General features: G+C 32.8%; 1 protein-coding gene and 1 long non-coding RNA gene across 11 annotated transcripts; one reads left to right on the top strand and one right to left on the bottom strand.

Annotated features, from left to right (window-relative positions):
* Nucleotides 1–5: 5 nt before the first annotated feature.
* Nucleotides 6–27,916, top strand: LOC105343143 (b(0,+)-type amino acid transporter 1). Of its 10 annotated transcripts, none has more exons than XM_066079514.1 (15): nt 6–174; nt 691–810; nt 15,575–15,624; nt 17,270–17,479; nt 18,458–18,559; nt 22,770–23,030; nt 23,165–23,290; nt 23,400–23,499; nt 23,635–23,679; nt 24,365–24,488; nt 24,729–24,832; nt 25,187–25,283; nt 25,458–25,607; nt 25,817–25,985; nt 26,164–27,916. In XM_066079514.1, the coding sequence occupies exons 2-15, from the start codon at nt 740–742 to the stop codon at nt 26,238–26,240; spliced, it is 1,686 nt and encodes a 561-aa protein (XP_065935586.1). In that variant the 5' UTR covers nt 6–174; nt 691–739; the 3' UTR covers nt 26,241–27,916. The 10 variants fall into 10 exon arrangements, with proteins under 10 accessions (XP_065935586.1, XP_065935590.1, XP_065935588.1 ...); XM_066079515.1 differs by lacking the exons at nt 6–174; nt 691–810 and adding exons at nt 12,883–12,900; nt 13,269–13,371; XM_066079518.1 differs by lacking the exons at nt 6–174; nt 691–810 and adding an exon at nt 4,679–4,769.
* LOC109620569 (uncharacterized) lies at nt 961–3,589 on the bottom strand. Its single transcript, XR_002201253.3, has 3 exons — nt 3,491–3,589; nt 1,498–1,571; nt 961–1,382 (listed from the first exon to the last, which is right to left on the bottom strand). It is a non-coding gene; the product is annotated as an uncharacterized lncRNA (long non-coding RNA).
* Nucleotides 27,917–27,955: the final 39 nt, after the last annotated feature.

Below are 27,955 nucleotides of genomic sequence, written 5' to 3'. Positions count from 1 at the left end.
CTGATGCTGCTGCTGCATGGCGGGTGGATTCGATTGCAGCACATTCGAGTAGGCTAAGATGATAATCCCTGACATCACTGGACCTGTACACTGTGCTCAATTAGATTCTTTTTTGTGTACTGTTGCATATCTATAAATGAATTTGTAATATGAATTGCTCGAATTTAGTTCAAGGTAGGCCCTTGTGGATGTTTTTTTAGTTGTTACACGTTACAGGGGGTTGTCACGAACTTTTTGTATTCTTACTATGTGACCACTTTATTCTGTACTAGGAAGACAATAGATGCGAGCACATGCGCGGATCAAAAAAATTTTTCCAGGGGGATGGGGTCTGACGGTTATTTATGTTTTCCGGGGGGGGGGGGGTATTTCTTTTGAGAAGTGGACAGGCATAGCCTACATCCATGGATGTAGGCTATGCCAGTCCACTTCTCAAAAGAGAATAGGGGGAGGGGGGGTTAGTTTCATAATGTAAATTTAAAGAAATTTGAATTTGCAGGGAGGGAGAGGTCCGCCCCCCCCCCCCCCCCCCCCTTCTAGATCTGCAAAATGGTCACATAGTAAGAAACAGAAATGTTTTGGATGAGCTCTGGTGATTATGGTGATTGCATGCACATAAACAACAAAATTAAAAGTTAAAATAAGTTTGTTCATGCATATTAATTGTTTGTAATTGATAATTCTTTTAAGTGACTACGGAGTCGATTTCAAACGGTGAAAAACTTGATTGAACTGTAAAATGTGCCGTGAGCTGATTCTGTGCAGAAGTAAAGAAGATAGTGAGAGGAAATGTGCCATGGACAGCAAATTGTATGTATTCAGTCTTTTTTATATTTTTTCAATAGATTTGTACATTTTGTTATTGTATCATTAGATCATTACAATGTGTTTTTTCCGAAAAAAAAAACCCCTTTTGTCTTTATTTTGAGGTGTGAACTATATGGCAACATAATAATCCATCATTGCCCAGAATATATAGATTTTTGCCTATTTGGACTTTTAACACCCATTCATCTTTTAATACTAACGTGTGTGCTTTTGCAGGGCAAATTGACATACTGATAGTTTAGTGATTAAATACAATGTAACATCAATTGTTAAATCTTCGTCATTTAATTATCTTCCAAATAATTCACTTTAGAAAGTTCAGTCTTGTAACATTAACCCTACAGTTTGGATATTATAAACCTCTCAGAAGATCAAAAACTTCTTGGCGAATCAGTCTCTCATCAAATTTTTAAAAATTATTCCTTACCAAAGTTTTTATTAGCTAACGATAGCCATACATGTACCTACAAGTTGTAGGTAGAGATACAAACATGTCATATGAATATATTGGATACAGTTGTATTTATTTTTCCATTTTCATGAGCACCGTAAGACTGAAAAAAATATAAACATTGTAGTATTGAATGCATGTTTATGTTTACAAGATATGTTGACATTAGTTTGTTGTTTTTGATTGGCATTTTTTATAAAACAGAGGTTTCGTCTGACCTTGAACTTGCATAAGCCCGGTACACTGAAATGTGGACATGACAGTTCAGGGGGTTGGGAAACTTTGTTTGATGCTAAAAATAGAAAGGATCTGGCATTATTTCAATGTTCAGCATCCCTATGTATTTTGATACACCACTTACTTTGGAAATATCTTTCCAAAACAATATTTTTATACAAAATCAGATTAATGAACTGCAACCATTAATGATTTCCTTAGCTCTTGGCTGATGGTAATGCCAAGGGTGGTTTGAATTGAGTTATAGTTGTTTTGGAATCGCATAAACATATGGATGATTATGGGGCATGTTAATCCTGATGTCTTTGCCACATATTGTGCTTGAATCTTTGAACTTTAGCTTGTTGATGGAGGAATTTTTACTTTATACCAGACTTAAGAGATGTTTATATTACTTCAGATCCTGTGTATTCATGCACGTACAGAAATAATGATATCGACAGTTCAGTTTTTGTGGTAATGATAGGAATATATGTTATCTATGAAAAAATGTGCCATCAACTTACGTTTCTCTTATTTTTAGTTCTTGACTAAAGTGCACATGCAAACACATAACGTTAAAGTTATACAAGCAATCGATTTCTTAATTGGTCAATCATGAATAAATTTAAAGTGAAAAAAAAATAAATTATGCAGTATATGCAGATTTTTACCACCAATAATAATTTGAAAAGATTTATCATTACCTTACACTATAGACATACCAATGGAGAATCTAAGATTGTTATTTGATTAAATTTTTATATAGGCTTTGCTAGAGAGGTCAAAATATTTTATCAGTTGGATCCTATAATGTATTAGATTGACTTCATTCATATTGAAAAATGAAAAAACTATTTTGCACGTCTGAAATTAAGAAACATTGATGCCTAAAGAATATACCAGACTCTCACTGCATGCACGTTGGTGATATATTAGTTCCTTTTAATTCAGAAAATTGTTGAAATTTTTTAAATTAGTCAAATTGAAATATGTTATTGATTTATTAAACCATACAATTATGACATTAAAAGAAGTAAATATTATATTGTAACAAGTTAACTGGTTTTCTTTCTATTCAATTATCTGAGTTAAATTTTTAGGAAGACAAATGGTATGTTTCTCATTAGGAAATGGCAAAAATAAAACTGAGATCCAGATGAAATAGGAGTTACATTGTAAATGCAACTCCCCTCCCTTACTCTGTATCAATCATTAAATTGGTATAAGAATATGGTTGGGTATTTACTTGACTAGTATAAATTGGGTTATGGTGTTCATTTAACGGGGAAGTTGACTTTTGTCCATGATACATGTATAGAATTTTACAATTTTCAAAATGACATTACCTTTGCAGACAGTATATTTTTCTAAGATCACAGGTCACTGACCGTTGATGAAAAGGATGCAATCAGAGGACTGAATCAGATATGTAATATTATAGACATAAATGTTATTCTGGAGAAAAAAAAGACTTGCCTCCCAGAATGTAGGGATTTTTGTTATGATATGAAGGCGGGGGGTGAATATTTGATGTCCTGGTTTTTGTGTACTGGTAAGCTTCTTTCATCATATTTCACACATAAACAATGGACTAGATTACTTTCATTTGTACCGATATGGTAATACTCAGACTTGACAGCTGACAAATTACAGGGAACTGGGTAATGGACTCCCTGGGGCACATCCAGGCATCAGTTTCTGGGGGGAATGGTTATAGTGTTACATATACATGCATGTATATATAATCATACATACAGTAATGCATATTACTGTACCAAAATGATGTGGGGAGACCGTTGGATAAACTTGTAAATTGTAAATATTGTACCAGACATCGTAGTACATTAAAATATTGTAAGGTAAGACAATTTTTATTTCAGTTGTAAATAAAACTAGAGCAGTATTGAAATATACTGAACAGCAAATAGTTAAATTAGTTGTAAATTTCATGCAAAGAATCTGTATGGATCAATAAAAAAAGTTATTTGATACCTGCATCACACAGGAATTAGTTGAAGTTGGTAAATTGATATCTGTCTGTCCCTGGCACAAAGATTTAACAATATGACATCAGAGATTTTTTGTTTTCAGCATGTATTATTAGTAATTGTGTATAATTATTCATATAAACAAAGAAATAAATTCCCCTTTAGTTGTTTTGTCAACGTAATTGTTCATACATTACATTGACATTTCTCTAATACTGGAAGAGGAGGAGGAGGAGGAGGTTAATAGCATCATAAAAAGAAGAAAAGAAAGACGTAGAAACAAAAAATTTAATATTGCTGAAGACGCACCTATTGGTTGATGTGTATTGATTTGGAGTTGCAGAGCTCTCCATATTAAATTTAGGTTACAGATGATGTAGTTCTAAGGAATTTGTAAGTAAATGAATTCATTTGAAAAGTGATGCTGTACTGATTAAAGTTCTGTTTATTTCATTATATAAAGAGGACAATTACATTTCATGTGATTGATAACTTTAATTTTCCACTGAGTGCACATGCTTTGTATTATGCGCCTAGTGAATCAGCTAGGGGATTGGTGGTGATGTTTAATTTCATTACAGTAGGAAATACGGTAAAGATAAGATGCATGATAAAATAAGATATGATGTACAAGCCAAAGAAATCAATTCTTAGTTACAAAAGTATAGAGCAAATAAATCGAAGCATGGACATTAACATTTGATATACAGTATGTGCATGTACTTTAAATTTATAAATATATGCCAATGAATCCTTACAGATTGTGCTTAAAACATATCTTGGAAAAAATCACCCTAAAATAGAAAAGAAGGAAAGAAAAATTTATCAAACCCCACTTCAAAAAAGCAACACTAAACAAAAACCTAGTGCAGCAACTCCAGCAAGTAGATAAGTAAATATGTTAAATTTATGATTACATCATAACTTAATATAAATGTGAACATCATCATGGCACTTTAGCTGTTATAAATTAAAGCAAATAGTTTATGATTGATGGTAAAAATTTGAAGCTTATTTAATTCAAGAGGAATGAATTAACTTTAGAAATGTTGATGCAAGAAGTCAGTTCAATTTCAGTGTCAAGACGATGAAATTTCAAAATAGGATTGGTTGGCCGTACAGTAGCTTTATATTTAAAGAGCAAGAGGCACACAGGGAAATAAGAGATTTCAACATAGAGTATATATAACAATAAAGAACTGGCATTGACTATTGATTTCACAGCAGCTTCTTGAATTGATTGGCAGTTTTGAAGGAATTATAAATTTGTGGAGGCTTACTAGGTAATTTACATTTGCTAGTAAGGTAATTTGACTAAAATGCAAGTATATTTGATCATGTGATTTTTATTTGTTGGTTTTTAATATTTCGTTTGCCTGATATGTTTATCTTTATTTCTCAGTCGTGACTGCTTTACCTGATGTAATTTGATGCCGTCAATCTTTTTTCTGAGAATTGAATTTTAAAGTTTATGAGGCTGATCTATTTATAAATACTTATACTTTTATAATATAAGACCAAAAAAAAAAAAATCCATATGTGTAGGATATATGCAAGGCTATTTTGAAAGAAAAACCAAACCATCAGCTATTGTATAGGTCAGTTGGTTATTTATTTAGTTATTTTAAAAGAAAAAATGAGAAATCTTTTAGTCCTGTATTTAGAAATTCTTTATTTCTAGGGTAATTAAGTTATTCTAGCTTCATATTTCACAGATACTGTAAAGTAAGTTTTGTTTGAGATGACTTTGTAATCTGGGTTCACCTGCAGTGATAGCATTTTTTGCGTTAAATGATTTTTTGTGACTTGTAAAGTAATACACGAGACATAAAAGGACTTGTTCATGGCAAGAGATATTCTTGACTACCGTACCGGTATATTAAGGTTCCTACATGAGAAGCTTGTGAAATTTTTCTTGTAGGCCATGCAATTACAGTTGGTCAGCAGCATTTGATTATGGTCAGCAGTATTTGATTATATACTGGTATATGTGTGGAAAATTGAATATAATGTTTTGGCACATTTTCGGTAATCCAGTGGATACCTTTAAAAAATTACAATGGCAGGAATGCATATTTTAGAGAAATACTGAAATTAATACGAATTAAGGTATTTATCCATTGATGAGATTTGACTCGTCATATGTGTGCTGTATGTTGAGAGCATCACCAGAATTTTTATTACGAAAATGCATCCTCTAAATATAATTCTTGATTAGGAAGCTGGATGGTCAATAAAACTAACCATATCATACAGATCTACTTAAAATTTTAAGACATGATTCGTTAAGCTATAAGCTATTACTTAATAAAGAAAAATTTGATATATTTTATCTTTAAATTTTGGTATTTTCCCTTATAATCATATAGAGCTCTTCTAATGGAGACCAAAATAGTCTAAAAATGGCCAAGACCATCGAGTCCTCTTAAGGTTTACTTACTTACTGTAAAAATTAAAATGAAACTGAGACAAAACATATAAGAATGTAATGTGTTACTGTTTAAATACCTTTCAAAGGAATGCTTTCTAATAATTACCCGGTATAAAGGACGTAGCTATATTAAGGATCAGAGTAGTGTAAACAATGGAATCATTGTCCTATGTTCCTGGTCGTGGTGCAGGTTTTATGCGGACAATGGCAAGTTTCAGTTGTTGACAGGATGCACTGAACTTTTCACTTTGTATTGTATTATACAGGTTGCATTGTACAGTGTATCAAATCAGTATGAATTCTAAAACCTCTGAACCCAGTGGACTGAAAGGTGAGATGATGGGATGATATTAGCTTGGATAGATACATACATGTATATTCAAAATGCCTTGTCAAGGCCGGAATTTTTTTAATGGCTGTCATCAAACCTCTTGCATTCCGGTCTAGACGATAACTGATGCAATGAAGATACAGGTCAAAAGGTTACTTGAGGGCAATTGTTCTTGGACTCTGCTTGTTGAAATATACATCAATCATTGTATGCATGTACATGAAATTGTTTTTCAGTCTTCTTGGTTTTCAATTGATGTGGAAATCTACAATGGCTAAGGTACGGACAATAATATAAAGGTACAGGATTTCTTTGTAGCTATCAAAGACCGTGTTTTAAATCTGTTGTTGCCCAAATGCAATCTGATGTTGTTTTGTTTTTTTAATTCAAACTCCTCACTACCGGTACATACATATGAATTGAGAAATAGATATCAGTTTTATTGTGACGTAATGTAGGATCCGACCACGAACACCTGTACCTTACTTTGTCAATCAACCCACGCTTTTTCAGCTCAGTACAAAAAAGCATTGACGATGATGTACTTTCCAGAATAATATATATATGGTGAATCGATTTGAACTTCGATTAATATTTAAAATCCAGAATTATATTTTAATTGATTTAATTCAACTTCGGTTCATATTTAACCATAAAAAAATATGAATCTTAAAAAAGCAAGAAGAAATATAATTGACTTTTAAATCTTACAGTAATAATAGAGTACTCTAGAGTTTGGAGCCACGATTGTGGGATTATTACATCATTTATAATTATAAAAACCTCAGCCAATTCTTGTCAGGTTAATATTGACATTTCTTCATACACAAAACAGTGACATTTTTCCAATTACGAGCATGTTATGTTGTTTTTCCAAGTCATATATACTTTAATTGGATGTAATTTATGCCTACATTACCCTGATAATCCAGCATTAAGGTTTTGTTGTTGCCTCACTTGCGTGTAGACACAGCATGCATTTGAACTGTCAGCAGAGTTATGGCCCTTGGGCTTTTGATGTTTTTATTCGACTGCTCAGTTTTACATGAACTGTATTGATTTACAGTGATATGTTATTTTTTATGTATTCTTTCTGATGCCTGCATGCCCAGATCCATTCAGTATTTTAGGCTTGCAGCTAACAGGAAGGGCATTTTAATATTAAAAAGTCAGCATGCACATCATCTTATGTTATAGATACACATTAATTTTGAAATTATAGTGTTCTTATAAGATATTTTAGTGTTCCAGAACAAATATCATTCAACAACAATGCAAAAACATGCTTCAGATGATATGATGTCTAATAAATATTTTCAGTTCTTAATAAAATATGGCTGGTACAATAACATACATGTAGAGCAAAAAGTTATATCCATATTTATTTATATCTATGAGCTATAAATAAAAATCAATAATCATGTTAATTATACAAACCATAAATAAAGCTTATAATTGATATTTCTGAAATATTAATTTTTTATTTGGATAAAGTATATGCATGTACTTGGAGAAAACGGTGAATTGATCGAAGTTTGTAGATCCCAACATTACAGAAAACTCTGGTAAAATCATGAATTTGTTCAGATATGATTTAAAAAAAACAACAACCTTGAAGATTAAACCTTGAGTATAAGAATGATACATGTATTTGAATGTGAATTATACTCTGTCCCGAGTTTTTGCTTCCACCACTTTTTGCTTGATATTTCAATACATTGTAATAGTAAATACCTTTGTGCTCAAACTACGTTCATCCACTAATATGAAAAATGTCCAGATAATCTGTTTTGAAACGCCCCCTCTACCGCTTCAGGTTTCAATACACATCCAAAAATTGAAAGTCTACGGAGATTTTGCATTGCATCAGCCATTAATAAGCCCGGATGGTAACGTTAAAAATTTGTGCGATGTGTTCTGAGTGTATTCCGAATGGAGAAAAGATGTAAACATTTTCCATTATAAATCTCTGTAAGAAAATTGTTTTCGTTCCTGTGAAATTTTATGAGTGAAAAGGGATAATTGTTCAATGAAGATATCTTGGATATATTGCCTTTCATCGATTTCAATTGTATTTCTTTCACAGGTATGTGTATTTTTATTAAAAATCATCAAAAATTGATGGAAGCAATAACTTGGGACAGACTATAGATATCGATATCAATGAAACGAGTGAAAGTTTTACATTTTCATTAAAAAGTAAATATACCCAATATATTGATGAATCAAACTTGCACGCAAACTAGCAATAATTTTCTGATGAAATTAATTAGGGTGATTGTAAAATATTGTATTTGATTAATTACTTTTTTTTGTAGCCTTTGTCAGACAAAAAAACAGGTCAATGAAGTCTGATTGTTTGTAAAAAAAAAATCAATGTTTTTGGAAATAATGGTAATTTTTTGTCATTTTTTGTGCATAAGTAACTGTTTGTTGGTAATCTTGGGAAAAAAACTATTAAATGACGTCATGCAGTCATAAATGATTACAAGGTACTCTGGGTATTAGTTCTTCTCATTGACATGTGACAGTACATGTATATTCATTTGTTAGCTTTGGAAAAAGTAATGGATTCAAACATTTCTAGCCGAAAGAAATGCAATTATTTTATTGTGACAGCATCCTATAATCAAATAGAATTGTATAAATTGTATTCATAGGTATATTTTGCCTCAGATGAATTATGAATTGTCATTACCATACTCTATGTCTTGATGTAGGATTCATTGTAATGGTACATATAGGTGTTTATTACTCATACTCCAGATTAGTGGCAGGTTATGCCATCCCATGTTAAGATGTAAGGCAGTGGCAGCTAAAACTGCTGATGTATGAGTTGATGTTCTATATGTTAGGACAAGAGCGTAGTCTGGTGTACTACGAGGTATTAAGAGACGGGGTATGATTGACACGATGATAAGGTGACAGTATATAGCCATGCTGTCAACTGACAACTTAGATAACTTTGATCTTGGGTAGTGGAAGGTGGATTATACAAGTGTGTGCGTTGCATGTTCTCATTTCTCATTTTAGGAGGCTTTTTTCAGGTAAAAGTACATTTCAAACACAAGAGAGTACATTTGAGTATGATTTATTGCTTCAATGATAATTTTTCCAAGGTTACACATTTTTAAATGCAAAGCAAATGCATTAATTTTCATTCAAGCAAGCTTATTAATTACATTTCTCTAATAGACTTCTTATCAAAGTGAAATCATGAAATACAAACATATCTTTTTTTATTATTATTTTTTTTAATTTTCATCTGTATATTAAGATGTTTTTGTTTAGAAAATTTCTTAGTTCTATTTTGTACTTGCAATCATGCAGTATCATTTACAAAGATGGTAAAGATTTGAATAATGAAGTTTCCTGAACTCTACTTCCATAATTAAATTCTCTTTTGATGTGTGTGGACCCAAATCATGTTATCTTGCACGTACAAAGCTGGGTTCTCCTAGTACAAATGCTTTCGCTCATGTACGCTGGATATATGCACAAAAATTGATTTACTCTCACTCACGTTCCCTTAGATGACCCTTCAATCAATAGGTCAAGGGTATACCGGTAAAATGTAGGTAATTGACAAGAATAATTGGATTATTATCTGTGACTGTTTTCCTTTTGGATGGTAGTAATATTTAACTTTATACATGCTAGTAGGCTGGTGCTCCCTCAAGATATCTTGGGACAGTCTTATATTGATTGAAGGTATAAATTTTCTGGACATATATAAAGATCCTGGCCCTTCCTGGGTCTTTATTGTAGTATGGTAGAGTTACTGATTCATATGGTTCATATGTCAAAACTGATTATCAGTAAATAGGATATTTACATTCATTTTCCATGCAATATGTTCAGTAAAACTCCTTTTGTGCCAATATGGATATACTAGTATTAAAAAATTCTTGAATCAACATTGTAACAATATTTTATAGTTCGCTAGCACATTCTTAAAAATTAATTGTAAAATGGTTATGGTTATTATAAATGATCTACTTTGATTTGATTAAATCAATTTCCAGATAAAACAAGGGTTTTTTGGGGGTCACATATAGGACCCAAGAACAAAAAGCATTATATAACAAGATTTGAAGGTCCCAGTAATAAAGTTTATCATATTAGTTTGACATTTATTTGATGAGTATTTATTTTGATATTCTCTATAATAATGTAACTACAATCAATTTCTACTGTATCTTGTTTCTACTGTATCAACGTATCTGATCAGCAAAATTCATAAAGGATATAAGTTTGTGGTAGCTAGAAGTTGTATTCATCAATTTTTGAGGCTTTATAGATTGTAATTATATATAGATTATGTGGCAAATTGTTCATTATGATTATCTTTTGAGGTAATTGTTCTCTGAAATACGTACTTGTAATGACATTGTATGAGCTCATTCTGCAATTTGTACCTGTTTATAACATTGTTAATACCAAGGGGGCCCAGGTTTTCAATATTTTTTGGAATATATTGTAATTAATTAAAATGCACAAAATTAAGTGCAATGCAAACTCAATTAAAGCAGTCACTTTGAGATGAAATGATCATGTTTTTATAATCAATATACATGTATACTGAAAGCTACATGTACAGTCAAACTTTGTTATCTCGGACTGTTTCAAAACTTCAAGATATCCGAGTATTCAAGATATCGAGGGTAAAATACTTAAAAAATAAGTGGTTGGGACTTACAAATAACTTCAATGTATCCATTGTATATGAGAAATCAGTTTAGAGATATCAACATTTAACTGTATATTGTTATGTGTTAATAGAGATATTGTGGGTGGTCGAGTCTAGTTCAAGTGCCCCCAATAATGATATATATAACACTAATGTGCATTCTTTGTGTGCAGAGCTTCGAGGTATATATGTTTGACAGATTCAGGATGCTTTTCATTATAATTCTGAGACTTGAATCGACTACACAGTCATGAAGAACAAAGACTGCATGGGGTGTAAGAATATCGAAACAACAGGTTTCCTACTGTTTATAGGATGCACATGTTATAGACACTAACGTAGCTATTGACTAAGGCAACAACACCAGCCTCACCATGGAAGAAAATAAGGGCACAATCCATCAGAGAGCCGCTTTCCTTGTTGTTGAAAATATTTTTTATGAAAAATTACTGCCCCATTTTGCGACCTTGATGTTTGAAAAGCAGCAGGGAAAGTAGCGGGGTAGACCTTTTAGGAGAATTATCAGAGAGATGCTAGTGATACTAAACCACTGTGTCCCATTTATGAAAGTTTTTAGGTCAAGTTGACATATGTTTTGTCACTGATCAAAAGTTGTAGTAATCTCTGTAAACATTAAAAAGAAATGCATGGATTTACCAAAGAGATTAACCCTGTTTTGGGGGCTTTTGAGATTGACATTTTGAAAACATATTCAAACGAGCAATTACCTTTTTGGAAGGACTGGTATGTTTGATGGGTAATTTCTTAATAGTGATCCAGTTACTTGTGACAATATGATCTTACTAGACTATTTACAATCACTGTGCCCTAATCTTATCCCAGGGAGTAAAGCTCAACTATAAGAATGTAGTCCTGAAAGATTGATGACAATCTATGTTTTGAAAAAAATTGTAATGTTTTAAATAACCAACATACGCCAATCAATTTATCAAGCAAGCAACCATTGGCCTGTAATGAAAATGATCAAATGATTTAATACGATTTATGAGCATATGTCTGTGTGAGCATTTGTTTGATAGTTCTAACATCATAATAGAAGTTGAAGTTTAATTCTAAACAGTGTTATAGGCACACAAAATGCTTTTGAAAGTGATATGTGCAGGTCAACATTTCCATAAGAAAAACTTAACAAAATTGTATCCATTAATGATGAGTTTATATACCGGTATTTCTATAGATAAGATATTTCTCAACCATTGGATAAATAAGATGTTTTTGAAGCTAGTGTTTTCTGGTGGGGCACTCTTGTCACATTGATACATCTTGTTGGTTTTTTCTCTATGAAAAATGAACAGATTGAGCTGTTCTGACAGGTTGGGCATCTAGGGTTAAGACAGGGCAAACCTTCATTTTCTGCTGTCGGAATATCTCTTAATATCCTGATGTGCATTAAGTTAATTGTCCTGACAGAAAGGAGAACAAATGAGCAGCTCTGTACCATTTTAATATCCTCTCAACCTTCTCCTAAATGTGTGCTATGGGGAAAAATAAGACATAGCACAGTATTTGTACTGCATTGTTCTGAAAACTGTCATGCTGAATTACAGCTATGCAATTGCATAATAAATGACAGGTATAAATGTTGCCATCTTAATCCAGTTCCGATTGTTGTCCCTTTACAGAACAAATAACGTGTATTGATTGGTAGGTTTATGTCATCAAGGTGAAATCCCATGCAAAATGGCACGTTCTCTCTCAGTTTGCTAGCTTACTCAACTAACTCAATCAAATGTGTATGTACCAGTGCCTTCCTTAGATACACTCATTAACCTTGTCGTAAGTCCGTATTTGGAATAGGACGACGTGTGCCGCCCATGCACTAACGCTCATTTTATTCTGAATTGAATTTTTTGCATCTACTTGCCCTTTACCGTGAGCTTCATTTCCCTGCAGTCATTTGGATGCACAGCAGCTGTTTTTAATTTTTCAATGATAAAGCAGGTATAGTACAAGATTATAGCATTGATAATTTTAATGGGTAAAGTTTGCAGTGCAAATGCATAAATGTTATCAATTTGATCATTCTTACTGTTAATTTCATTAAATGACGTTGAAAAATATGCCCTATTTTGTATAAGATTGATTTCAGAGAAATATTATAAGTTAAAGTGGTCATCCTTATCCCATTCCTAATTAATAATTATTGCAATGTTTTACGATAAAGGTATTGTATATTAGCCATAAGTAGCAGTTGGGAACAGTACCCTTGTTATGATCGGTATAGACTGTATTTAATCTGCCTTAAGCTGTGTGTCCAGTAGCTCATACATTCAGGGAATCTCTTTTCTATTGATTGGGATATTTGGAAGGTTTAACAGTGGATGTCATTGAGATTTAAGAATCAGTTCCACGCGAGTTGCTGAACAGCACACATTCACTCAGAGTCTCAGAGTAAAATCCACGCAGGGAGTGGTAAGATGAAATTTTTTTTTTTTTTTTTGGTTTCTGCTCTGTAGAAGGTATTGGTGACAACGCTTTTAGAATTAGTTGCTTTTTAATCAATTTAAATTGCTGGTAAAATTAAATTGCAGTTTTAACGATAAAGAATCTTCTGATTAAACTTTTGACCTCTACTGTTCAATTTGGAATTAGATTGATTTACATCGTTTATTTTTTAAATTTTTTTGGGGGGGGGGGGGGGCTATGATGTGTATCGGTACATTATTGTACTAAGAAAATTATTGGAATGATTGGAATTTTAGATCTAAATTAGATCTGAATTAGAAAACTTGAATACCACTTAAACATTTACACCATATGCTTATGATTAGTGAGTGAATTAATTCAATGCACTTTTTGTTTTTGTACTGTTGTTTTGGTCTTGTGATGACCTTGATATTCTGTTGACCATATCGTATTAGCCCAGTTTCTAGCGTTCTTTTTCATAAGTATCAATATTAGTATTGTGGCCTTTATTATAATGAATAGGAAAAATGGTTTAAAGTTTAAAAGGGTTATTGAAGTTTGTTGTCAACTCAAACATTCCATTTTGTTATTCTATTGGTATTTGGGAGTTACAAACGGACCCATTCCTCCCTTAAAGTGGTCTGTATTCTTTGATTACATAAAACAGGAGTAAGGTCAGTTTGGTTTATCAGATTATATACCCCTGGTACTTATATTATGAAGCAATTTTTCTCTTCTGTATATATATTGAAGAAGTCAATATTTGTAACTAGCATGGAAAGAAGAATATCAGTGAAGGGGAGAAAGGGTTCATAATATTGTTTAACGTTTATATAACATGTATGCATTGTACGTCACACATAATTATATGTTATGTCAAAACTTTAACTCAATGTTTGACAGCTTTTCGGTGTGTAAATTTTACGCATACTTTTCCATTGTGTCCAAATTGAACTTGCATGATGATTGAATTTTGTACCAGGGTTAATTCTGTTGAAATTATCTGTATAGATGTACATGTATATATAAAAACAGACTTTCTCGGTGTGTAATTGATGTGTTGGTATAGCTACAAAAGAAGAAGGGGAGTTTTTAATTAATTTCCAGTGGTGGTTATTTGTCAGTTAATTGCAATGAATACCAGGTAGTTATTTCCACGAAAAAGAAAGTTGTCCATTTTTCAATCAGTACAATAAGTTCCATATCTAATCACAGCTATTGAATTAAGGTAGTGATTGAAAATTAATGTAAATGCCAATAATTATGTGCTGCTTAAAAAAGTTACCATGGTAAATTTATTTGGAAAATCCCTCTTTATGATGGATATTGTTTGATTCTTCCTTCAGTAGTTAAGTTTCTTAATTGAATGTGCGCAAGTTAATCAGATATATAATAAGCCAAAGAAGCAATTTTATATATGTGAAAAGATTTCTATAGTGATCTCTGATCAGCCATCATCAGGAGCTTTCACCATCGCTTTATGGGAACTCTCCACGGCAAGCCTACTTGCTTATCATGCAAGCATTCCTTCAAGCTCTAACATCCCACAGGAATATTTGTAGTAAATCACAGCACTAGATCTTCTTAATATATAGATGGGACTTTTTCCATATCTGCTGATCAGTGGCAGATATCGTACATTTTGTTTTTCTGTTGAGCACTCTTCCGATTTTTTTTGTTCTATTTTTTTTTGTTTTTCTGCTTTGATTTATTGCATGTGTTAATAGAGATGTACAGGCCCATTAATTCATCTGGCTACAAAAAAATTGCAAGAAAGCACTTTAATGCAAAAAAACAAAACTTGATCCCCCGAAAATTATGTTTACCAAGCTACTCCTTTCTATTCTGTCAGCTTCAACTTTTTCTTGGCAGGGTATTTTTAAATCCTCTGACCAACCTGCGTGAAAACAGAAGATTTTATAACCGTACAATGAAAGTTCTTTATGATGTTAGCGGTTTAATGTATTAATGATTAGACTTTAATCTTTATGGAGTTGCTAAGCATAATATTTTAAGGAGAGGACTTGATCAGTGTTACATTACTGAATCAAAGAAAGGTTTGCAAATTACAAGATTGCTGGTGCATTTGAGAAAATATGTTTGCAATGTAAAATGCTAAATATGTCTTAGAATAAAAGGTAAGATATTGATTTCCTACTGGTGTTAAAAATTTGCTTTTAAAAAAAAATCATAACTTTTTTTTTTGTAGAATCTATACAAGCAAGAAGATGACAAAGAATTCAGAAGCATATAAAAAAGGTAAATTGCTCTTTATCTAGCTATCTAGAGTACAATTGGTCGAATTGGAGAGGAGACGTTTTCTGAATTTGATTATGCAATCATTTCACCCTGATTGGAAAAAAAATCATAATCGATTAAATTTTACAGGGTTGATAATTAGATTAAATGGCTTGACATGCAGTATTCAGTGTGTGGTTTAAAGTTTCCATTTATCTGATAGTTCTCTTGACGTCAAAGAAACCGCTAGGGGTTTAAAACTCATTGATACACAAAATATATTGGCACCCATGAAAAAAAATGTGTATTGAATGATTTTGTTCTTATGCACTAGACCCTATTCAAACAGACAGGTTCATTGTACATTGCTATGACAGAACTCTTAGGGTGAAATATACAGAGCACTACGTGTGAGCTCAGTTCCTAGCATTTCTTGTCTAGTCGTTGGTAGTGGTATACCTCATATATCTAGGAAGCTTCTAAAAATGCTGTTGGACTTTCTAAGTTTTAAACCACATTCAGACTTGAAGAAAGGTGAGCTTTAGAAATGTTAATTCACTATTTTGATTAACTTTGAAAAAGTTGCATTAATTGTCTTGCTATTAAAAAGAGATTGTCGATGACCTTGGTAATAGAATTCAATAACATTGCAAGAACATTACAAAAAAAGGCTTCTGACACTTTATCTGTTGAATGTAGTAATGAACAGTAATTAGTTTGGGAAATAAGTACAGAGCAATTGTTACAGGTTCTTGACTCCTACACAAATGTCAGATGACCGTGCTTTGAATGATTGACCACATTGTTGTGTGGCTTCAGTAAACAGTAGCAGATGCCAATGTGTGTTTTTGTAAATATAGTTTTCTCATTGTGAGGTAGCTCATTCTGTGTTTAATCAATGAATGTTATGTAACAGAATCTATTCAATTTAATGAAAAAATTATGCTCTTTGTTAAAAAAAATGATGCAATTGCATGTTTGTCTTATGCACACAAGGTTGGGTTAAAAGTCTTTTATACCTGCATGTAAATGCAGCAATTGTAACATGGGAGTAAGGTTGGAGGTTCTTAATATACTATGAGCACCATCTTTGAGAGAAAATTTCATCTATCAGACACAATTTTACGACTTTCTGTGGAATTAATTCTTGCTAAAACTTCTCCGCGCTGTAAACCTGCTATAAATAGATGCAGAGCTATTGATGTAAGAACTCGGCTGGCTGCCATAGTGGTAAAGTAGACTGTCGTCATTACATTCTGTTCCTTTTGAGGTGAGGCCAGCAGCAGCAGCAGCTATTTCTGTTGCTTATATTTCAGATCAATGAATTTGTTCTCTGTAAATAATATGGGGTGTATTTGTCAATTGACTCTACAAGAGAATTGGTGATTTAGTATTGAACTACTGGGATTAATATCATTCTTTACCGTGAGTAAATCATTAATATACCGGCTAGCAATGATTTATGTGTAGAAGATGGAGAAATTTGATTGGAATATGTTTATCCGATATTCAGTTCATCAGCTAGTAGAAAGATAATGTCCTGAGATTTTATGAATAGTGTTTTATAACTAGAAAAAAAAATCAATGAAAGATGGGAATTTTCCATTTCCTACTCCATGTTTTTTATGTAATGGAAATAATTACATCCATTTTCAATTTCTTTCAGTTCCATCCACAGACAGTATGCCTCCTCATCAGAATTTGGATGACATGAACGGGAGCCTGGCAAAAGGAAAACTGAGCCATCGTAATGGTTCCCTCAACAACAATCCAGAGGGAAAGGAGGCTCTGAAGGATAGGAACCTTGGCCATGTCAACCTGAAGAAAAGGGTGGGGCTGTTGTCGGGTATCTGCCTCATTGTGGGGACAATGATAGGTCAGTGACACTCCCTCTATTTACTGTAAATGCATGGTTGTTTTTTTTTAGTTTTCTTTTTTGATTGATGCCACTCAAAAGAGGAGAGAAAAATTACTATTTTACCTTAAATAATTATTTTATTTTCCCAGTCAGGCTACTGCATGGACCTCTTAAAATTGTAATGAAATAAATTTGTTTTTGCTGTTCAAAAAAAAAAAGTTGAAATAGAAAAGCATGAAAGAAACAGTATGGTGCTTGTTATTCGTCTGAATAAATTACAGATTGATAGTGTACGTCAATTGAATACATAGTTAGTTGTTAACAAGATTATAAATAATTACATTGTTTGGTTTGGGTTTTTTTTAAAACCTTAAACTTGTTTGAATTGGTTTTGATTTTACAATTTTTAGAATTCTTTTATAAATTTTGTATATTTGAAGTATTTCGAGTCATAAAAATTGTACAAGGTAACAGATATGTGTTAAAATAATAGGGAAAAAAATGTGTCAATCAAAAAACAGGTGCACATAAAAATGTATCTGTTTAGAATATTTAAATTGGTTTACTGACAAAAAATGCTTGAAAGTCTAAATATGTTGCACTAGCTGGTACAAATTCATGCACACTTGTAATATGTGTTATTTCAAAGGTCGTTGCTCAGATTTGTCATGACATTATTCACGTTAACGTTCCATTTTGATTCACAAATGATTTTGAACTGACATGTATGAACTTATTTTCAATTTGATGCATTTATTTTGGATTTGATATTCATTTAGATTAGATAAATAATTTGTTTGCACAACTAGTTTTAATTGAAAAGCAGTATTGTAAATTAAAGTTAGCATATAGTTTTTATCATTAGTTGGTCCATCAAAAGGAAAATGTTGTTGATATATTTAATTAATATTTTTTAGAGATTGTAATTTCAGGGTTTAAATTTTGATGAATAAGGGCATTGTTTTTATTGTCATTGTAAATATGTGAATTTTGTAGGATCTGGCATCTTTATTTCCCCTAAAGGCGTGTTAGCAGGAACCGGGTCTGTGGGTCTGAGCCTGCTTGTGTGGGTTGGTTGTGGAATCATCAGTCTGTTTGGTAAGGTCACAGCTTTGTGAGTAAAGGGTAAACATGTAACCATAAATGAAAACCAAAATCAGAATTCCAAAATGTATTATTCTTGTAACTGTATATCCAGATGAAATGTATTGTGTAGTTCATATACTTGATATACCGGTATATAAGAATGCTTTATGCTATTTTATACCTCTGTATGTGCATGCTTAAAAGGTAAGTGCTATCTAATCTGGAATATGGTGGTTACAGTATATACTAGTACATGTATAAGTTTTTTTTATGTTTTGAATCTATGAATTACTCGAAGTTTATTTAAATTAAAAAAAAATGATGTCTTGTTAGTTTGCATGGGGAAGTTTTTCAACTCCCCGCCATAAAATGTTTTAAAACATGTTTTCTTGCACACAGGTCTACTTGAGCTTCCCCTGGATTGAATGGAATTAAAGACACAATGAGGATGCAGATGTAATACCCCAGACCTGGTGTTCTGTAGAAGCAATCAGTCTGTTTTTTTGCTTAATTTGAAACTGATTCAGGGCTGGTACATGTTCATATGAATGCAGGGTAAAAAGAAATGGCCATTCCATTGGTTTTGCACTTTTTTTTTAATACTTATCCCAGGACAATCAAATTGGGATGGGTCGCTTGGAAGTTTTTATGTTTCGTTGCATGCATGCTTAATATATCTTTTAACTCTGCCCCAAAAAAGAAACTTAAGGGAATGCTTGAAACTATGGTAAAGAAAAAATAAACCACACACAACCCCAAAACAAGAATGGTCCACCTGAATCAGTTACCGTCCCTCTCCATAATTACTCTTTCCCTTTTTTTCAGGGAAAGGGGCTGTTCCAAAAATTTTAATCAGAAGGAGGGATAAACATGGCTCTTTAATATATGAAACAAAGAAGGGAAGAAAGCTTTTCTGCCCAAAAATTTACCCCCTCCCCCTCCAACGTATTCCTGTCTGTCTCAAACGAGGGTGTCAGCTTGGGAGCCTCTTCCTGAGGATGACCAATATCTAGGTCACCCTCTGTCAGGGACCATGAACAAGCTGTCAGCCTCCTCCAAGATTGCCCCCTGGCCTGTCTAGCTAGTCTGGTCTTGGGTCCTGACTTAGTTCATCTAGTGGTAGAATGATCAGTTACTGAATGCATGAAACAAAAGAAATATACCTGGGACCTGAGCAACCAGCTCTATGTTACTCCAGTCCCAGAAGGCAACACTTTGTAGTCTGTCATCTGCCAGTTTCTGTTCTTTTAATTTGCAGATAATTTATTAATTATTTTTATTAGAAATATATTTTTTACTGTTTATTTTATTTTTTAAAGCAATAATGGCTTTTTTTAAAATATTTTTTATTTAATTGACTTGTAAAAACTGTAAAAATGGCGCAAAGGTTATTTATGCTTAGTAGCTTTTCGTGTAGTAATTTTTTTCTTTATATATAATTATGTAACATATTATTTTGTATTTTAAAAACTTTTATTTCCTCTTTTAGATGTTTTGAGTTTAAGACATTTTTTTCACCTTTTTAAATCCCAATTTCTACCATTGCTTTGAATCATAGATTAAAGTTTTCTTAATTGAACACTAGATTTTATTAGTGAGACATACTAGGAACTGGCACATGACCATAAGCAAAATCAACAACTTTATATAATCTCATTTTTTCATGTCATTGCTTGTCAGCATGTACCATTTATAATCATATTCATGCAGTTTCTAAGCATCTATCTATCAGCTTTCTTAAGAACTTTTTAAAAATGTTATCCTTTTTCTAAGAATCATTGTGCTTCCATTAAAATCTGTAGAGGAGTATGATAGCTTGAATGCATTCTTTGTCACTAAAACAGATCACTGCATTGAAAACCAGACAGCTTAAATTATAGATACAATTTTTAGAGAAATCACAAAGCCTTGATTGAAAAAAAAAAAATTAGAATGCAATCTCGGCTTTTGCTGTACGAGCTTTGAACATGTAGATTGATTTTTTTCCACTGTGTGCATGATAGTTTTAATCCTGAGAGATTATGTTGCTGTTTGTCATTTAATCTTTTTGTCAATAACAGAGTATGCGACAGTAGATAGCCTGTTTACTTATTAATACATTTGATGTTTGTTTACGTAGGTGTGTGTTTTAGGGGGGTTGGGGAATGTTGAATGAAAAATTGTTTGCTTGCTCAATGTTTTTGAAAAGAAATTCAAGGAATATTTGAAAGTTCACACCCTTTTACACCATCACTAAAACCAAAATCATTCGGTCATGAATCAAAATTCCTTAACCTATCACACATGAACAGAGAATTTTAAACTGTGGAAACTGATCATTCTGTCACTTTGTGTATTGTTTGATAATCATGTTCATGGCTGAACCTATAAATAAGGCCATTTATTTTAGATAATAAAAAAAATATTGTTACAGAGAAGGGAAATTGCATTTTATATTCAGAAGTTCATAAGGGAATTAAAATTTAGAAGATTCTTGTGATAATGATTATGAACATGATTATCAGACTAAGCACTTCCCTTGTGCTTGGCAGGTGCTGTCTTGCCCTCCTGTGTGCGTGGAGAGACACTGCAGCACTCGGCTGATATAGGTGACATACATTAGTGCCAGTTAGCCCTCCATTGGTTCTGGTTGGAGAGACCCTCTGGCACATTTTACAAGCTTGCCCGAACTGAGGCTGATGATGTCATAATTGCAGAGTATGATCTGCTCTTCATTTTGTCAGTAAAACATCATTAAAGCCATGTTTCTGAAGGACTGTTGTCCTTTATGTACATATCAAAAAACCAAATTGTGTTTTATCATCCTCACTATCCATTTTCTTCTTCATCAGCTTCAGTCTTGATACCATCCATAAGCATAGGAGTATAGGTGCCATTTTGCCCTCCCGGACATCTTGGAGAGACAAAAATGTCACCTCAAACTTTATTCCCCCTGGTCTATTTCCTTTTAAAAACCTTTTTTTTGCTAAGGTTTAAGTAGGCCAGTTAATCCTCCACAGAAAACTTTCTGGAACAGTTCCTTGTAAAGCAGCAGATGATGGGGAAAGCAGAGGCTATGCCGACATCCGATTGCCGACATGTTGTTAATGTTTGATTGAGAAATATGAAATGTGATGAATTATGTTCCAGGAAGGGCTGGTTCCAGAAAGGCCTTCACGGAGAGACATCCATGGCACATTAGCTTGAAATTTTCTAGAGAAGCCATATATATCCTCCCGGACATCTTGGAGTGACGCATATGGTTTCATTTGTTAACTCTCCTGGGAAATGTCAGACAAAATTGGAAAACAGAAATATACAATGCTGTCATACTTAGAATTTGAAATTAAGTAATATAAATGATTTTTAGTTTGAAATTTCGAATCAAAACATTCAAAGATTTATTGATATCAAGAAAAGAATCTAGAATAGATTGGTAAATCAGAACTTTTTATTTGTGAAAAATAAAAATAAACTAACAGAAAACAATTCCAGATTTAGAATTTTTTTCTAAAAGATGCAGTTTTATAAATGTAATCAAGATGCATATCCTTATCAAAATTTAAAGAGACTGAATTTTTCAGGAGACCAGTTAACTTGTTAGGCAGCTTGCCATTTAGTCCTCCACACAACAATATGCTCGCATATTGGAGAGACTACAATGACAAGCCCTTGTTTTGGCTGTAGGAGAACTTGAACCATGTGCCAGGATGCCCTCCGCATGGACTTTGGTCATGGAACAGTCCTATAACTCCCACTGTGCTAATATCACTCAGTCTCAAGCATTCTATTTTCAATGTCACATTCTGTTCTGTTACACGGCCTTTTATTTTTTAGTCTAACTCACGTAATAAACATGTAGTTTTATATTCATTAAGAAAAAAGAAAACCAACAAGATTTTTCCAATCCTTTTACTTTCACACACACTATAGAAGTATATTGAAACATATGCTATGAATCTGTTTTATTTCGGAATGTATTTTGTTTATGACTTTCTAAAAGCTTACACGTATCAAATGCAAAAATAAACCATGTATCAAAGTAGATTCATTCAAAAAAAGTAAGTATTAGCATATAATGCACTCACACTAACTAGCGGTGTAGGCATTGTTTTCTAATTTGATTAAAACACTTCGTATTCTCACTTTACAAAAAAAAAAAAACCTTAAAGAAAACCTACATAGATATTATATATTAGATATGAAGTCTAAGATTTTTCATTTGCAGTCTTCTATTTTCCAGGGGCCTTGTCCTATGCAGAGCTTGGCACATTGATTACCAAGTCTGGAGCAGAATATGCGTATCTTCACGAGGCCTTTGGACCATTCCATAAGACCCTGGGCCCCATTCCTGCCTTTCTGTTTGCCTGGACCTCTGTTCTGATCCTAAAGCCTGCATTATTTGGGGTGGTATCCATGAGCTTTGCTTTGTACACCACTGAGCCTTTCTTTGAGTGTGGACCCCCTGATGTACTTGTCAAAATCGTCTCCATCGTGTGTCTTTGTAAGTGAAAGTTTTACTCTGGGTACAGTGTACCATAGAGAAAAATTAAAGTTTAAAATGTATCTACCGGTATATATCGTTTTCCCACTGGGCAAATAATTTTTAATACCATAATTTTTTCTCATCTTTTTCAGTGTTTGTATCAACTATCAATTGCTACAGTGTGAAGCTGGCAACAAAGGTACAGAATTTCTTCACAGCAGCAAAATTGATCGCTATTGCTGTTATAACCATAGGGGGATTTGTCTACATGGGAAGAGGTGAGAATGTTCGCTGATTTACTCCAGAAATTTAATCTCGTGTTGAGAAATTTTATTACCTTATTTTTTTTTTACCAATAGATTGCATACATATATGTGTATATTACAGGTGAGGTAGAGGAAATTAACACTGGTTTTCAGGATTCTGTGCAGTCACCATCCTTAATAGCATTAGCTTTTTATGATGGACTTTGGGCTTATGATGGATGGTAATTATAAATTATTTTGGAATACAAATGTATTGAAATAAAATGAGTGTATGCTTTTTCAGAAAAGTCTTTTTAAAAATACTGGGGGAAGTGGAAGTAGTTTTTAATACTGATTTGTTTTGATGTTTTTTGCAGGAATAACTTAAATTACATCACCGAAGAAATTCAGAACCCAAGAAGGTACGTATGGGAAGAAAGATAACTCTAATTATTTGTTGGTCAAGACTTTAATCATCTCTGTTTAACACAAAGTTCACTGTAGTCACTGAAAGAAAACAGGGGTTTACTGTAAAGAATAAACAGGTTTAATCATCAGTATTTAATTTGAATTTTATCTGTTCAAATTTTCTAGCCGATGCAATAGGTTGACATGTGATATCTTTCAATTTAAATGCGAACTTCCTCAGTTAATTAAAGATAATTTTCCTTGATAAATTCTTTTTCTTTTTTAAGCATTTAAACAGTTGTTCATGTCCAGAAATTCAGGGTGCATTTTCATGCTATTTTTGGAGTTAGAATATTTGGAATTTTTCTTTTTATAGCTTGCAAAATGCAATTTAATGTGTATAGTTGTTATATTTTCAATTAAAACTATTTATCCAAATAGAAAAAGATCATATAACACAAAAATATGATTTTGAAATTATGTTGTGGAAATCTTCACATTGCAGAGATAAGAAAAAAATGGAAGATAGGTGGCGTCTGATCTTATGATAAGACACAAATAAATTTGATAGATCTTAATTGCCTGATTCAATCCCAATAACAAAGTTCACATGGATTAAAGGAAGATGTGCTTTAATGAAAGTTTAGGACAGTCTATAGACAAAATATAACTGATGGGTGTTTTTGTTGCTGATGACAGGAATCTTCCCCTGGCCATCATGATTGGTATCCCGCTGGTGACGGTGTGTTACCTGTTCACCAACCTGTCCTACCTCACTGTGATGACCCGGGCAGAGCTGCTTCAGTCCACAGCTGTTGCCGCAGTGAGTGGTTCAAATCCATCCACAACACACAACATTCGCTTACTTCCTAAAGAAAAGAATTTTCAGCCTTCATTCTGATAATGACTCTGGAATGTTTGAGATTTGTGATAAATACATATCTCAAAGACCCTTATAACTCCATTAAATTCACTTCATTATTGTACATGTATGATCATAAATCAAAAGCATCTCCATATTTTATTCTTGAATACTGAATGAGTTCTGTGTTGTTATTTGTAGACCTGGGGAGACAGGGTTTTGGGTGTTGCTGCAGTCTTTATACCTATATCTGTGGCCCTTTCCACATTTGGTGCTGCCAATGGCTCATGTTTCACTGGAGGAAGGTACAAAATTTTAGGATCAAGAAATTGCCAACGTATTAAGACATTATACAGTCTCCAAAATAAATTGAATTTCAAAGCTTTTATTAGAGAATATTGTAAACCAACTTGAAGCTATGTCAAATCAAGTGGTTTGAAAACTAGGACAATTTTTTGATATAGTACATTTACTTTGTATGTTGGTTTAACATGCATTAATGGTTCAAAGTAGCAAATATTAGCAACTTGGAGGTACTGCTATTTGTACAGGCAAATAACACAAACGTTACATAACAAAAATGAGACTTGGTTTCTTGTAGCCTGTTATGGACTACGTGTTCTTTCATTTTTTCATCGAATCACTTTGTTTGTTTGTAGATTAACATTTGTGGCCGCCAGGGAGGGTCATCTACCTCAGGTCCTGTCCTACGTTCATCTGAAGAAGTTCACCCCTCTCCCATCTCTGTTGGTTTCTGTAAGCAGCTTTCTGATAAAAACATCAGCTAACTTCTGGCTATAAGACTGATTAATTGCATCGATAAAAACTAAATAGCGTAAACAGTTCACATACTCTTCAAAGACTGTGATAACTGACATAGCCAAGTTTCCTTTTATAGTATCTATTGATTGACCTCTCCTTGTTTTGCAGACTTTCCTGGCTGCTTTAATGGTCCTATTGGGAGACATCTTTGCTCTGATTGATTTCTTCAGCTTCACAGCCTGGATGTTTTACGGCAGTACAATGGCAGCATTGTTGGTTCTTAGATACACCATGAAAGATGTTGAGAGACCTTACAAGGTGGGGAAGCTTCTCCTTCATTTGAGCGTACATAGAGATAAGCTTTACATAAAAAGTCATTGATTGTATATAAAACTGAGATAATGCATTATTATATAAAATATTTTGACAGAATAAACACTGGCTTTCATGCCTGTTAGATTCTTTTTACAATTAAGTTATTTGCAAGTTCCTTGTTACCCTTTTAATGTGTGTGTTATTTTTGACAGGTGCCCATTATTCTACCCATAAGTGTTCTCTGTGTGTCCATATACCTAGTGATAGCCCCAATAATCAATGATCCAAGGATCGAGTTCCTGTATGCCTTCATCTTTGTCATCAGTGGCCTAGTATTCTATGTTCCATTTGTAGTAATGAAGAAATCTCTTCCATATACTGGTAAGTATAATTGAATTCTATACAATTCAATTCTACCTAGTGAGGGGGGGGGTGTTAAGATATACTCAGATATTCCAGTCAGAGTTACCTCTCTTATCAGAGACCTCTGAAATATATAAAAAAAACTCGCACATTTGTATTTTTCGCGGTTTTTTAAATTTATTGTTTTCTCTTTTAGACACTGTGACTAAATTCATCCAGTTGGTCTTATGGTGTGCACCTAGCAAGTATGAATCTGAAATCATTGGAGACTGATGGAGTCCATCAAAGATTATAGCTTAATCTTATTATATTGTTACTGTGATATTGTGCTATTATGATACATTGATATGAACATGTGTTAATGTATATTTTATACCTTAATCATGTTGAAATTTCAGTGTAAATGTTTTTCACAGAGCAGCATGTATAGATATTTTATAAATTATGTATGTTTAAAAAAATTAAGAAAGAAAGAAAACTATTGTTCAAGTGTCATATATATTTATAATTTATTTTTTTTTCTTTATGTGGATGCGTCAACAAAAACCTAATTGTTATATCTTTAAATTTTTATTTATTTTTGTTGACTGAGTGCTATAAAATCTGTTATTATTATTATAGAACTGTTGAGTTTTTGTAATTAATGTGAAGAATTGACAGTGTACACGTATTTATATGTAGTATGTATAGTGCAGTTTGTTTACACAGTTGACTGTGTATATGTATAAACATGCAGGTATAGTACAGTTTGTTCACAGACTTTAGCATTACAGTTGATATATACATGTATAAGCATTCGAGTATAGTACAGTTTGTTTACAGAGATCAGCATTACATGGTCTGCGGTTTTAGTTTAGTATTACATCGAGTATCAAGTGTTGTCGATACAATGTACATTCCATATAGAATCAAGGAATCTGTTCAAACCTGTCAAAGTCTGCTTTAATGAGGTTTTCTTTCTTTGTGCGTTTTGTCTAATGGTCGCTGTGGAACTTTCTCTTGCTGCATAGACTTGTGTTCCTTTTATATGTGTAGCCATTGTTTGGGTATTACTAGATGTGCCAAAATAATTACAGCTTATTCTACCCAGCATTACAGACCAATTTGTCTGGAGACGTACCCGTCTTTGGACAAACAGTTTTGCATGTATTAGTGTGAGAGTGAGTGAGCTTTGTATACCATGTATATCTTATTTTATTTTCTATCCTGAAAATTGCACAGTGTGTTTTAGTTTTTAATTTATTTTATTGTTTGTCAGCATTTCAATTGCTTTCACCTGGTTTCACAATGTCCATATACCAATGTTGTGAGAACATTTGTTTACACCAAAGTGTTATTTATTTCCCATTAGATATGAACATATAGTAAATGTAGTTTTTATTCTCTGTAGCAGAGTATGTAAAGCTATTTCAGCATGTAAAAGTATTACATATACACAAACCATAAAATTTACTTTTCATATGCATCTGATTTATCTATCTACACATACCCACTTAGGTTGTTGTTACTAACATGACTAGAACCCCTCCCCCCTTTCATCTTCAGAAGTTTCAGGGCTTTTATTTTTCAATGTAGATAAACTGGTCATTGTATAGAACCGTTTTTGTATTTCATCAATAGTATTAAAGGGAAATAGAAATCATGGTAAGAATGATTGGTTTACATGTATATTATAACAATAAGACATCAAACCGTTTTATACATTCAAGTCCTATATCTATGTCACTATGTTAGCGTTGTGTAGGTGAAGTGACAGTTTTCAGTGATAACGCCAGTCATGGTCTGTTCCCATCTTATTTTGAAATGTTTCAGTGTAAACTTTTATTGTAACACATCAATTTTTGTTCATTGGTAAATGTTTTATGTTTTGCGTGACTGTTGATTCTAATCTGGTTTATGCAAACGTGTGTAAACACACAGATCTCAATAAATGGTACTGCAGCCTAGAAGATGCTAGTCGTCATTACTCATTGACTATGCGGGAATTC

This window comes from Magallana gigas, chromosome 3 (assembly GCF_963853765.1).
Source record: "Magallana gigas chromosome 3, xbMagGiga1.1, whole genome shotgun sequence".
In the NCBI taxonomy this organism is placed as follows: domain Eukaryota; kingdom Metazoa; phylum Mollusca; class Bivalvia; order Ostreida; family Ostreidae; genus Magallana; species Magallana gigas.
Note: the sequence above shows the minus strand (reverse complement) of the source record. Positions and strands in the feature narration are given on the sequence as shown.

Bases quoted from the DNA above. Each gene is read 5' to 3' on its own strand.
- LOC105343143 (XM_066079514.1), top strand. From the start codon at position 740: ATGTGCCGTGAGCTGATTCTGTGCAGAAGTAAAGAAGATAGTGAGAGG. The intron at 18,560-22,769 runs GTAAGGTCACAG...TCTATTTTCCAG, and splicing joins TGGAATCATCAGTCTGTTTG to GGGCCTTGTCCTATGCAGAG. The intron at 25,986-26,163 runs GTAAGTATAATT...TTTCTCTTTTAG, and splicing joins GAAATCTCTTCCATATACTG to ACACTGTGACTAAATTCATC.